This window comes from Cibotium barometz, chromosome 29 (assembly GCF_041138505.1).
Source record: "Cibotium barometz isolate CiBa-2024 chromosome 29, ASM4113850v1, whole genome shotgun sequence".
Taxonomy (NCBI): domain Eukaryota; kingdom Viridiplantae; phylum Streptophyta; class Polypodiopsida; order Cyatheales; family Cibotiaceae; genus Cibotium; species Cibotium barometz.
In genome coordinates, this window is record NC_141074.1 from 44210301 (window position 1) to 44222800 (window position 12500).

The window sequence follows — 12500 nt, forward strand, 5'->3', positions numbered from 1 at the left end:
CTTATAGCCTAGTCTTGGGTTGAAACATTAACAGAAGAAAGCCCTCAATTCGTTGGGGTTTTTTTCCCCACTTTTTTCTTCTTTGAATCGCAAAGCCTCTGCAGAGATTATATAGTCTAGTTTCGGATTAAAGGCCTGTGGTTAAGAAGGTTCAAAGGCCTTTCTTAATCTTAAGCCTCTCTGTGATAATTACAGAGGGGCGTATAGCAAATGAGTGATAAAAGCAGCTCTAATCTGAGGACCAGGGTGGGAAAGTACGAGCTTGGCCGTACACTGGGATCTGGGAACTTTGCCAAAGTGAAGCATGCCAAAAACCTGCAGACAGGCAACCAGGTTGCCATCAAGATCTTGGAGAAGGAGAAAATTTTCAAGGACAAGATGGTTGAGCAGGTATCTACCTAGTTGATAATTTGTGAAAATTAAAGCCCTGTTGTAAAGGATTATTGTTATAGTTTACATTTTGTGAACATAAAACAAATATTCCTTCTTTTGAGAAGTTAATTAGACTATCCTTAATGTGTGAAAATTAAGGGATTATTGTGGTATTAATCTATTTATTTTAGTTCCTTTTTAGTGAAAAAGTAAAGGATTATCTATAATGTGTCCAAGAGCAAAGAACTATTAATGTGAATATATTCAAGTACTACTGTTTTTTTTCCTGATTATTTTTTGGTTGTACTTTCTTTCATAAACCATGTACCTTCAAACTGGTTGTCCTTTTTGAGGTTTTTGAAGCCGTTTTCCTTTATATCAATGCTCCACGCTTGTATTGTATTGTCCAAGCACCGGCTACTCATGTTTGTATGGCCCCTCTTATGAAGAGTAGCCATGGTTGAGCAGCCTGGGCGCTCAGCATCCCTTTATTCACATAGGAAGGTGACCTAGGAGGCCAAATGGTTTAGAACGTCTTGGTTCAGATTTGGCACACTGCCAAATAGGCTACATGCTACACTCGACCGATATCTCATAATAGTCCACACAGTAGGCTTTACCCTTGGAGACCCTGCCTTGACATTGCATGGCCCGAATGGGGCCCAAGATGAGGAGCCTGGATGGCTGAGTCTACACCGCAGACGGTGGCATCGGCGACCGCAGTGTGTGGTTATGTCATAAGCCGTCTCATGTATACATGCCTATGTAGATACATGACTAGCCCCTTCTTCACATAGTTCATCGAGTTTACTCCCTAGCATATAACCTTCATCTTAGTAGTTCTAGATCAGCCATCGAAGCTCCCTTCATAGGAGCACACGGGTGTGGGGGCTTTGCCATCTATTGTATCACTTCAGTGATACAATATTCTTCTCTATCTTTGTTATTGTGCAATTTGAGTTTTAAAGTTTTGTGCCGAGAAAGATCCTACTTTGTGTGAGTGTTGTCTTGTATAACCCTCATGTTATATCCTCTTACCGCTTCATCCTTCGTAAACTATTCCTAACTCATTTCAAGGCTTTTGTTGTGGGCTTTGTTTCTGAGAATTTGGTCTTCCTAAGGTTTTTTCAATTTTTGTTTTGTGGAGATAATAAAGTTTTTTTTTTTTTTTTGGAGGTTTTGAAGGCCTCTTCTCTTCATACTACCTTTGTCCATTATAAAGATTTTTTATGGTCTTCTTTTCCTGCTTGTCTTCTTTCCTTACTTTATAATTGAAGTTTTGTGTATTTTTGTAGAGATGTTTGCCCTTTTTTGCAAAATTTGAAGGGTTTTGCCAGAAGAAATGTGGGGATTTTTTATCGATGATGTTTGTGTGTGTCTGCGCTCGTGCACGCACACTTGGGCTTATGCATTTTAGGGGGCTGGGCACCTGGGTGTTCCATTTTTGTATCTACCACTTGATTTTTTGTGTGTTTTAGGATGCACACTGTGCTTTAGCGTTCTAACTGGATGCCTTCTCCCTTGTTTTGCAGATCAAACGGGAAATCTCTACAATGAAATTGGTGAAGCACCCTAATATTGTAGAACTATACGAGGTGAGCAATGCGGATCAGCCACACTGGGACTGAGACACGGCCCAGACTCGCAGCCCAACTCACTACTTAGTTAAAGCGTCAATCACTTGGAAGTCCCCAAAAGAGCACTACCTCAAATCAAACTTTTTTATAACACAGTTTACATGTGCAAGTGCAATACATCTAGGCACTTTGTAATAGGATGTGAAATGGGTTAATACCAATTTCAAATTTCGAGGTTTATATTGAGGATTGGCTGGTCTGCTTAGCCTACTCTCTCTTTTTGACTCAGGTTATGGCTAGCAAAACAAAGATTTACTTCGTTCTGGAGTACGTGACTGGGGGTGAACTTTTCAATAAAATTGTAAGTGTCCAAAAATTCACAGATTGCCTTTGCTCAGTTGGGTTTGTGTGAAGTTTTGGGACAAAACCTCGTTGCTGATTGGACTGTATACATGATGGTTCCCGAGCAGGCCCGCCAGGGAAAGTTGAAGGAAGATGAGGCTAGGAAATACTTCCAACAGCTAATCAACGCAGTGGATTACTGCCACAGCCGGGGTGTTTATCATAGAGATCTCAAGGTAGAACATCAGTTAATGCTACTTTACAATGGTTTCAGAGCTGTGTTCAGTTCATTGGCATATCTTGTTTTATTAACGCCACTTTGTGATCTGTGCAGCCAGAAAATCTACTTCTGGACTCACGTGGAAACTTGAAAATTTCCGATTTTGGTCTCAGTGCATTGCCACAGCAGTTTAGAGTGAGTATCTTGTCTCCTCATGTATCCTTTCAATCCAGCAGAAAGGCATGGTTCCTTCCTCATATTTAATTATGTTGGTGATTCTTCATTGCAGGAAGATGGGCTCCTTCATACTACCTGTGGTACTCCTAACTATGTTGCTCCTGAGGTATTACCTCACCACCAGAAGATTGACTTGTAATTTCTCTTGTCTAGCTTTTTGATCACCATGTTGAAACAATGTTTGTCTTGCCGTGAACAGGTTATAGTCGACAGGGGGTATGATGGTGCAAAGGCAGACCTGTGGTCATGTGGAGTCATCTTGTTTGTTCTTATGGCAGGATACTTGCCATTTAACGACACAAACCTTATGAATTTGTACAAGAAGGTACTTGTTGATGATGTCTATTACTGCACAAACACACATTAAAGAGGCACATGGGAGTGCAATCATGGGTGGAAGTATGGCAGTTTTCATGTATTCCAAAGATGAGCTATACCAAAATGTTTACACAAGTACAATTTTATTTTACACCTGATTCTGCATGTTGCTGGTGGTGTGGCCACAGATCTACAAAGCAGACTTCTCCTTCCCGGCATGGTTTTCTCCAGGAGTCAAAAAGTTGATCATGAGGATATTGACACCAAATCCCAAGCACGTATGTGACATTCCCCACCTCATGAAATGCTACTATGTTCATTTTGCAAAAATCTATTTTTGGCCATATCAACCACTCTTGTGAACATGCTTTTTGTACCGATTCCAGCGGATAAATGTCCCTCAAATCCTTCAGGACTCATGGTTCAAGAAGGGCTATAAACCAGAGAAGCACGTGTTCTTCCAAGACATCAAGCTTGATGATGTGGATGCCGTTTTCAGTAATGAGTCTAATGTAAGCACCTCCTGCATGGTTTGTGTTTGCATTTGGAGAGATTTTATTTGTCCGTGTAGTGGGTAGGGATGTGTCGACATGTGAACACAAGAAGATCTCATTTGTCTGTGCCAGTGGGTAGGGATGTGTGGGGATGTGTGGGCTTGTAAATGTTGGTGTGTTTGTGAAGTCATAGATGTTATGGCTATGCTAGTGCATTGTGTTCAGATGAAGTTTTTTTGGAAATGTTGTTTTCTTCATCCTCAGGATCAGCTTGTCACCGAAGAGAGAGAGCCCAAGAATCCCAAACCTACATTGCTCAATGCTTTCGAGCTCATATCCCTGAATAAGGGGCTTAATCTCTCAGGCTTGTTTGAAAAGAAAGAGGTATGTGCAAGCAAGTTCACCGTCTTTTCTCCTTGCCAGCCAGCTGCAACCTGGGCATGATCTCATGTTAACATGGTTTGTCTTGTGATACCTGTAGGAGGTGAAGGTGGAGAGTCGGTTTGCATCAAAACTTCCGGCTCTGGAGATCATATCGAAGATGGAAGAAACGGCAAAGCCTCTTGGCTTCAATGTGCAAAAGCGTGACTACAAGGTAAACTTTTCTCCACCTTGTGCAATCACCTTGCTTGTCTGCCCTCCGTCTGCACACTGATGCAAGTTTCATATTTAAAGAGATTTCTGGGATGCAAATCTCCCATAGCTTTGAACTGGCATTGTTTTTTTTGGGGGGGTTCATTAGATGAAGTTGCAAGGTGCCGAGACGGGCAGAAAGGGACATTTATCTGTTGCGACTGAGGTATATTTTATCAGTGCTTCATGTTGCCATTGTAAATGTTATTTCAAAATTCTGCAAGCTGGTCTTCCAATCAAGTTCTAAAGGTAACTCTTCTGCATTGCTCGAAACAGGTTTTTGAAGTTGCCCCCTCCCTATTTCTGGTAGAGGTGCGGAAAGCAGGCGGTGACACCTTGGAGTATCACAAGGTGAGTAAAGGCTTCTTTGTCTTTTACACACAGTAAAAAGCCAAGGTTTTTGAGTAAATGGGGTTTACTAGGTCTTTGTTTGTGCAGTTTTATCAGAATTTTTCAACAGGACTGAAGGACATAGTGTGGACGACAGAAGAAGTTGATGTTGCCGCTTGATGGGTTTTAGTGCTGTTGGGGATGCGTGGCATGCAACAGAAAGACTAGGATGTTTTCAACTGAAAGGGACACATTTACTTCAAATCCATAGATTGGCAGGTGGATCCATGTAGGGAGACACTTACTTTGAATGCCAACATATCAGGGCAAATTGCAATTTTGCTCTGTTTGGATACCACATTTTCTACACCCTACTTCCGCAAGGAAAAAGGTGGTAACAATTGCTTCACACCCAGGAGAGAAAGCTGCAAAATTACAGATTTGCAGTTGTAGCTGAACATTCACTCAAAAAACATGTCTTAATGAAAAGTGCTTAATAATGAAACCTTCAATATGTACGAGACGTTGTTACTGAATCTTTGCTCCAATGGCAATGCCTTTCACATGTTTTTGTGAACAGCCATGATGTGGTGTATTATTAGAGATGTGCTATTAGAGAGTAGTAGCAGACCATTGTAGTGTTGGATGCTAATCAACCCTTGCTCAATCCAAGCATCTTTGTGGAGTGAAGTAGTCGTTGATGTGCTCCAGTGGTGCCAATTGCTTGAGCTTTTGTTATGTAAGGACTGTTGCAATGCATGGCCTGTGGAGTGTAATAGCTTTCGATGTGCTCCAGTGGGCACAATTGGTTGAGCTTTCGTTATGTAGGGCTACGTTGTCCTATTGCAATGCATAGCCTCACTCCTTGGGAATGCCAACTCTATTGTGGAAGAGGAAGAATTGTGCCATCAACTAGCAAATGGCCATGACCTTCGCCAGTGATTCTACGCCTACCTAGTCCAACCAAGTTATGGCATACTTATACTTATCTTGCGAGCTCACTTACTTAGTGTGGGCACATTATGGACCGTTTGTACATAGTACGCTAGTACTTACGTTGGTTTTCATTTATCTTTTGTGAACATCATGAGAGAGAAGAATTTAGCCTTCCATCTCTGTGTTTGTCTTATCCATTGTTGTGCGAATATATGTGTGTGCACTTGCAAGAGCTCAAGCTCTCTCTCCTCTCCAAATCTTTTCATGGTATCTGAGCGGTTTAGGCTAAGGAGCTGAGTGGCAAAAGCAAAGGAAGCTACAAAGGCAAAGGAAGCAATACACAAGTAAAAGCATCATCTCTTTTTAGCTATTTGGTCCTCCTAGCTCTATTTCACATAATGAAATCCATTTCCAGACACCAGGCAGGTGGAAGAAGACATGGAAACAGGGTCCATAAGAATTGATTAAGAAAAAGAACCATTCTTGGTTTAAAAGCAAGAAAAAGCAAAAAGTCAAATAGGGTTGACCACAAGCCAAGGGTACCATTGAAAAGAGGAGACTAAGTCGGACCAAAAAGCTACAAGCCGCTTTCTCAAAAAGCAACTCTAGGGCCAAAAAGCAAGGTCCTGAAGCCGTAAAAGCATAAATCAAGAACTTTGGCTATTATTAATAATATTTAATAAAAAGACAAAAGCAAAGCAAAAGCATTACTTTTTGACAAAAAGCAAGACTTCTCCAAGTATAAAAGAAGCATGAGTCTCTCTTAAGCATCAAGTTGAAGAAGAACCTCTTCATCGCGTTGCTATCTTCGTTCAAGCATAGAGATTATCTTCATCATCATCATCTATGGACCAAATCATGAAGTTTTTCATTGCTACCCATTGATTTCAGAGCGTCTCTAGTAAATGCAATGCCACATCACCATCTTTTCGTGCGACTATATGGATCCGTACAGTTGTACGAACAAAAAATTCCAAAAAACTTAAAACTGCTTAAAAATCCCTAAAAACTGCTTTTTGGAGGTTTTTATCGTCCGAAAACCATTAAAACAAGTTTTATATCAGTTTTCTTGCCAGGAAGAGCTTCTCTAGGGTTTTCATCATCAACAAGGTTATAGGAATTGTGGAGATTAATCATGGGATAAGCGAGTGGATTTAGAGCTTGGACATGGAAGCTTGAACTTGAGCATAGACATGAAGAACTTGGACATAGAGCTTGGGCATGAACATGGAACACAGAGCTTAGACATGGAGCTTGGATTTTAGACTTGGACTTGGATTTGGATTCATTGGACTTAGGATCCATTGGATTTGGATATTGGATCTGGTATTAGCCCGGTGAGAGATACTTGTGGGTCATCCCTGTGGGTGTGCTCGACATCAGAGATCTTGTGTGTGTCGACATCGACATTGACTTGGATGTTCTACATCGGTATATTTGTTTGTTTTGATTTCATTGATTGTATTGATCCTGGTCAGTGTACCTGTGGATTGTTCCTGAATAAATTCCTAAAAGGGGGTGGGACCTGTTCCCCGCTTAATGTGGTGTATTGTGCAAGATCCCCATTCCCTTTTCTCTCTCCCCTCTCTCTCTTTATATTTTTATCTCTTGGACACCACGTGGTTGAGTCTGTCACTGTACGCCCCGCTGGGCTTACGGTGGTATTAGAGCAGGATTTCTCTTGAAGAAACTTTCTTGGGGTGATAGAGCCATGTCAAGAGCAGAGGGAGACCAAGGGCCTAATGAAGGGAACAACTATAAGACCGATGCAGGACTTCAGGATGGGAACCAGGGTCATCAGAAGAGTATCATGACTTTAAGCGAAAACCAGTAAAACATGTTTTATATCAATTTTCTTGCAATAAAGAGCTTCTCTAGGGTTTTCATCATCGACAAGGTTATAGGAATTGTGGAGATTATTCATGGGATGAGCGAGTTTTAGAGCTTGGACATGGAACATGAAGCTTGGACATGGAAGCTTGAACTTGAGCATAGACATGAAGAACTTCGAACATAGAGCTTGGGCATGAAGCTTGGACATGAACATGGAACACAGAGCTTAGACGTGGAGCTTGGATTTTGGATTGGGATTTAGACTTGGACTTGGACTTGGACTTGGATTTGGATATTGGATCTGGTACTAGCCCGGTGAGAGATACTTGTGGGTCATCCCCGTGTGGTGTGCTCGACATCAGAGATCTTGTGCATCGACATCGACATCGACATCAACTTGGATGTCCTAATCGGCATATTTGTTTATTTTGTATTCATTGATTGTATTGATCTTGGCTAGTGTGCCCGTGGATTGTTCCTGAATAAATTCTTGAAAGGGGGTGGGGCCTATTCCCTGCTCAATGTGGTGTACTGTGCAAGATCCCCATTCCCTTTTCTCTCTCCCCTCTCTCTCTTTATATTTTTATCTCTTGGACATGTGGTTGGGTCTATGACTACACGCCCCCTGGGCTACATATTTCCATTCTTTTTTTGGTACGACACTGCCTTGGGTAGCTCTCAAAGTTACACATCTCTGATTGAGAAGCTGTCTTCATAGGTGCAAACATACTTGTATTGCGTGATACTTTCTATTGAAATTTTGCAACCAGATTTGCGTTTTGGGTGTGTTTTGGCCTCCATTTGACCACTGCAAGGTTTTATCGGGCACTTTTGGGAAGTTTTGGTTTGGAACTCTCTCTGTCCAAAGCTTGGTTATTATAGTGCAGTAGTGCATTTCGGGTGTGTATACAACAATTGCACATGTATTGCTAATTGTAGGTGTAGATGTGTACTCTGGTCACGTGTTGTGACATATAGATTGTACAGAAGTACCACTACAAGAGTTACGGTAGATATTGTTGTGTTGTAGGTTACATACATAAATTTTCTACTTGCAGATTTCTAGTTGTTGAGCAAATATGTCTAACAGCATCAACCAAATTGTAAGTGAGTGGAAGTTCAGAATGACTAATTTCCTAATGGGAAAAGGATTGTGGGACTGTTGACAATGAGGAGCCTTCGGAATTACTTGAAGAAAACCAACAAGCATTCAAAGATTGGAACCTAGGTGTAAGGAATGTTATGTGTTGGGTTTCAATCAGTGTGATAGACATTATGATAGGGCACATATAGAATTTTAACACTCTAGCGGTTGCATGGCAAAACTTGGTTGAAGATATTCTAGACAAATATAAAGGCAAGTTACAACTAAAACAGAAGTTGTATACATTGGAGAAGAAGAATGTCCATCAATGAGTATGCGATGAAGATCAAGGGTATTGTTCAATCCCTTGGATCTATTGATGTCTCAGTGGAAGGCGATGATTTCGTGACCATCTGTTTGAATGAGCTAGGCAAAGAATCTTCAAGAAACGAGGGGCTGTCGATGTTGAGGCTGTCTTGAATTTTATGAGATCCAATTGTGGATTCAATCTCATGTGCTATTACAGATTCTGGGACTTTGGCAAGAAGGGTGGTCATTGACGAGGTCACGATGATAACTTTTCCTTTGTCGGCTAGAATGATAGCCTTGGTTGTTATGGTCAAGCGTTGTAGAGATGGAAATAGAGGGGTGATTGATGATAAGGATCCCTTACTGCTATAAGCATTTTCTTTTGTCAATGATGTTGATCAAGGATTTTTTCTTGTAGAAGAATTTTCATCCTTGGGTTCTTTGTTAAACATGAGTTTGACCATTGATGCCACCATCAATGGAACTGTTTCTAGAAATGGCTATTGTGGATGAGGTTTTGTAGTTGAGATCTTACTGCTTTCTTGGTAACACTTGTAGAAGAGGTCTTGAGACACAATGGGGTTGTAACCTAGGCGGCTCTTCCTTCAAAAGATGTGGTATTTCCTCTGAGCCTTAGATAAATGAAATGGTCACTTCATGGAGATTTGCAGTTTGAGGACTTCGAATATGTAGATTTAGAACTGGTTCTTTATTTGGGGATATGACTAATTTAGAGAGACCATCAAAAAAAATCTTCGATGAAGAAGGTGGGTCTTCATCAAGAGTGCTTTCTGATGTAGAGGCTAAAATCACCGTTTTTCGAACAAGGTCGTAAAAAGCATTGAGTGTTATTTCATCCTTGTCATAGAATAGCACCACTTCTTTGTTAGAAATCTTCATGGCACATGTTCGACTAATGAAGTTCATCATGGCTTGCATCAGGTAGCCCCAACCCCTTCCTAGGATAAAATGTGCTTCTAGCACATAGTCTAATACACAAATCTTACATTTTAAGGGGTTAGCCCATCAAAGCATTGTAAAGATGTTGAGTGGTGAGCTCCGAAATCAATATGTTTACAACCCCTTGTTTGGTTGAGGGATTCCCCACATCTAGATCATCATCCAACATGTCATCATCTAATCGGATAGCCTCTTTGCAACATTGGTCAAAGATCTCAAGATTTGATACACGGATCAAATTGTGCCAACCATTTTTCTTTATCACCATCATAAAACATCATTTTAATTGAGTGTCATTCAATTTTTCACATGGTTCACATCATGAATCTAGAGTTTTTATCAAAAATGATAAAATCCCATATGGTTTCATCCACTCAATTAAGTAAAGTTCACGTGATGTACACCACCGATGTACACCACCAATGGCCTTGCCTCAAGAACCCGTAATAAAGTCCTCTTTTAGCGTTCTAAAATTGATCTTTATCTTTGGCCTTAAATTTTGAAACCACTATCTTAATCTGCCTTCTAAGCACAAATTTAAGGTGTGCACCTTTGTGGGATAGTCAAGATTTCCAAAAGCTTCACAACCTATGTCAAGCATTTGGAGATATTGAAAAGGATCTCCACTCCCATCAAACTTATTCATAAGCTTGGAAATTTCCACTAAGTATATTTAGATGGCTTAGAAAGGTCCACTATGTGTGACAACCCTTGTGCCACCCCCTTCCTAGAGCTCTTAGCATGGGGAGAGTTTGTTCACTAAAGGATAAAGAGGGTTGAGATCTGGTCGGAATTAGTGTTCTAAAAAGGGACTTGAGATTATAAAAATTGGGGTTTACTACAAGTTTGGTGAAACCTAGTGGAGCACTCATGTGTACAGTGTTAATCCAAAGCAGGTATGAAATCCCTAAGGAGTGTGAGGCCTCAATGTGTGGCATAGGTCACAATGGATGCCCAAGGTTGCTTTCAAGGTCTAAATTAGGCATCTGCATGTGTAGGGGTAAGCTTTGACCTCCTAGACTAGCCATTCTTTCTTGTGACCTTGTTCTTACAAGTCTCTTGGCTAAGGAGCTCCCCTTTCTCTTAGGTTTCTAGCATATGGGATCCCTTAATCTCAAAGTTACGTAATGACTTTGAGATACCTCCAGAGGACAGAGTTCAAACTTAAAATTGCATTAATATTTTATAGAACACACATTTACAAGAAATCTAGATTTGGGTACAAGTAATTCAGAAGTGTAGCACTCATTGGGGAAATCAGTTTGGACCCTTAGATTACCAAAATTGGACTTTTGAAAATAGCAGTGCCTCTGGAAGCTTTCAAACAGGTTGGGATTCTTGAGCTAAAGTGCACGCTCCTAGCTTCTCAAAAGCTTCTCCCCATTCCCTTTTACTGTTTTGGACTCCTATACCTTCTTTTGACCTTGTCCTTGCTCCGTGATTTTGCAGGTTTAATTTTTCACGACCGTGATTCTGCAGGTTTACTTGTACACACCATGAATTTGGTCATCATCGATAACATAATTTTTTACCGTCTGTAAAATCATGTCGCTCGTACACCATGATTCTAGTTGTATACTGTGACTCTACAAATCACATCACCACTTGTATACCATGACTGCAAAATCACGTCGCTCATACATCATAATTTATTCGTATGTCGTGCTGGTGTAGAATGAGGCCAATCAAGATAAGATTTTTCTATTTTTAGCCTCGTAATCCCAAAAATTATGGCAAGAATCTCAGGAAGATAATCACGGCGTGATCACGGTGTAATCATGACTGTGATTATGCATGTTTTTGCTCAAAAATGTGATTTTGTAAGAAATTCAAAATTCAAATTTTGGGAGGGTTTTGATGTCTTTACTTGAACAAATTATCCAATGTGGTTCTCCTAAGTATGAAGTTCATGAATATGGGTTCAATAAATCCCAATCCACCTTATAAACTCTAATTTTTTGTGATTTTTATCTTGAATTCACTAATCAAAAAACTAGTGTATTAGTGAAAATTAGCAAAAATAAATAATTCTATTTTATTTTTTATAAAACTTTTATTGATTAAGATGCCTAGTATGAATGCTTACATGTTTATTCAATCAAATACAACAAAAAAACCTAGTTATCATGTAAAAGTTAAACATCTAAGCTTTATGTTAACACATAAAAGAGAGCAAAAGGAAAGCAAAAATCATATGATTTTCATACAAATCTCTATCAAATCCCACTCTTGTTCATGGCACTACACTATTCAAGAGTGTGAGAAATGGATAAACCATAGATTAGAGAAAAACAAATGATAAAGCTAAGGGATTTCTCCCCGATAAACAATGCCAAAAATGTTAAGGCTAAGAGATGCTTCGAGAGAACCACTCACCTCAACATGTCATGGGGATTTTTCTGATGGCGAAGCTCATAACCCTTGAGGTCTCCAAGATCAACACCACTATAAGTATCTTACCATTCAACTCTACCCACCTCAACATGTCGTGGGGATATTTCCAATGGCCAAGCTTGTAACCCTTGAGGTCTCCAAGCTCAACATCACCATGGGTAGCTTACCATTTACCTGTCACATTGCACTATGGACACTACTCCCTCCTCTCACCTCAAATCACTCACACACACTCATTAGCATGCATTTTTGGGGCATACATACGCCTTGATGTGCTTGAGATGCCCCCAAGTTTTGGTGGTCAATGGTGAAGGCAATGAGAAATGGTGAGCTCAAGAAATTTTTCCCATAGAGGAAAGTTTGGATAAGGTGGGCTTAATCTAGAGATTATGGCTTCTTCTATTTGTATTTGTTGCACCCTTTTGGCCACTTGTCGTGCTTTTTCTATTTGTATTTGTAGG

The 12500-nt window shown here is 40.3% G+C and overlaps 1 protein-coding gene across 1 annotated transcript in view; it reads left to right on the plus strand.

Moving 5' to 3' along the window:
• LOC147622231 (CBL-interacting protein kinase 23-like) overlaps nucleotides 1-5041 on the plus strand; it is a 5619-nt gene extending 578 nt beyond the window's left edge. The window contains exons 1-14 of the mRNA XM_086823340.1: nucleotides 1-390; nucleotides 1905-1967; nucleotides 2239-2310; nucleotides 2420-2527; nucleotides 2626-2706; nucleotides 2801-2854; nucleotides 2948-3073; nucleotides 3255-3344; nucleotides 3453-3578; nucleotides 3825-3944; nucleotides 4042-4155; nucleotides 4303-4359; nucleotides 4470-4544; nucleotides 4632-5041. The exon at nucleotides 1-390 is cut by the window's left edge and continues 578 nt beyond it. Of these exons, the coding sequence (XP_086679466.1) occupies nucleotides 211-390; nucleotides 1905-1967; nucleotides 2239-2310; nucleotides 2420-2527; nucleotides 2626-2706; nucleotides 2801-2854; nucleotides 2948-3073; nucleotides 3255-3344; nucleotides 3453-3578; nucleotides 3825-3944; nucleotides 4042-4155; nucleotides 4303-4359; nucleotides 4470-4544; nucleotides 4632-4703 (1338 nt within the window). The 5' untranslated portion in view covers nucleotides 1-210 and the 3' untranslated portion in view covers nucleotides 4704-5041. The remainder of the gene's footprint in view (nucleotides 391-1904; nucleotides 1968-2238; nucleotides 2311-2419; nucleotides 2528-2625; nucleotides 2707-2800; nucleotides 2855-2947; nucleotides 3074-3254; nucleotides 3345-3452; nucleotides 3579-3824; nucleotides 3945-4041; nucleotides 4156-4302; nucleotides 4360-4469; nucleotides 4545-4631) is intronic.
• Nucleotides 5042-12500: the final 7459 nt, after the last annotated feature.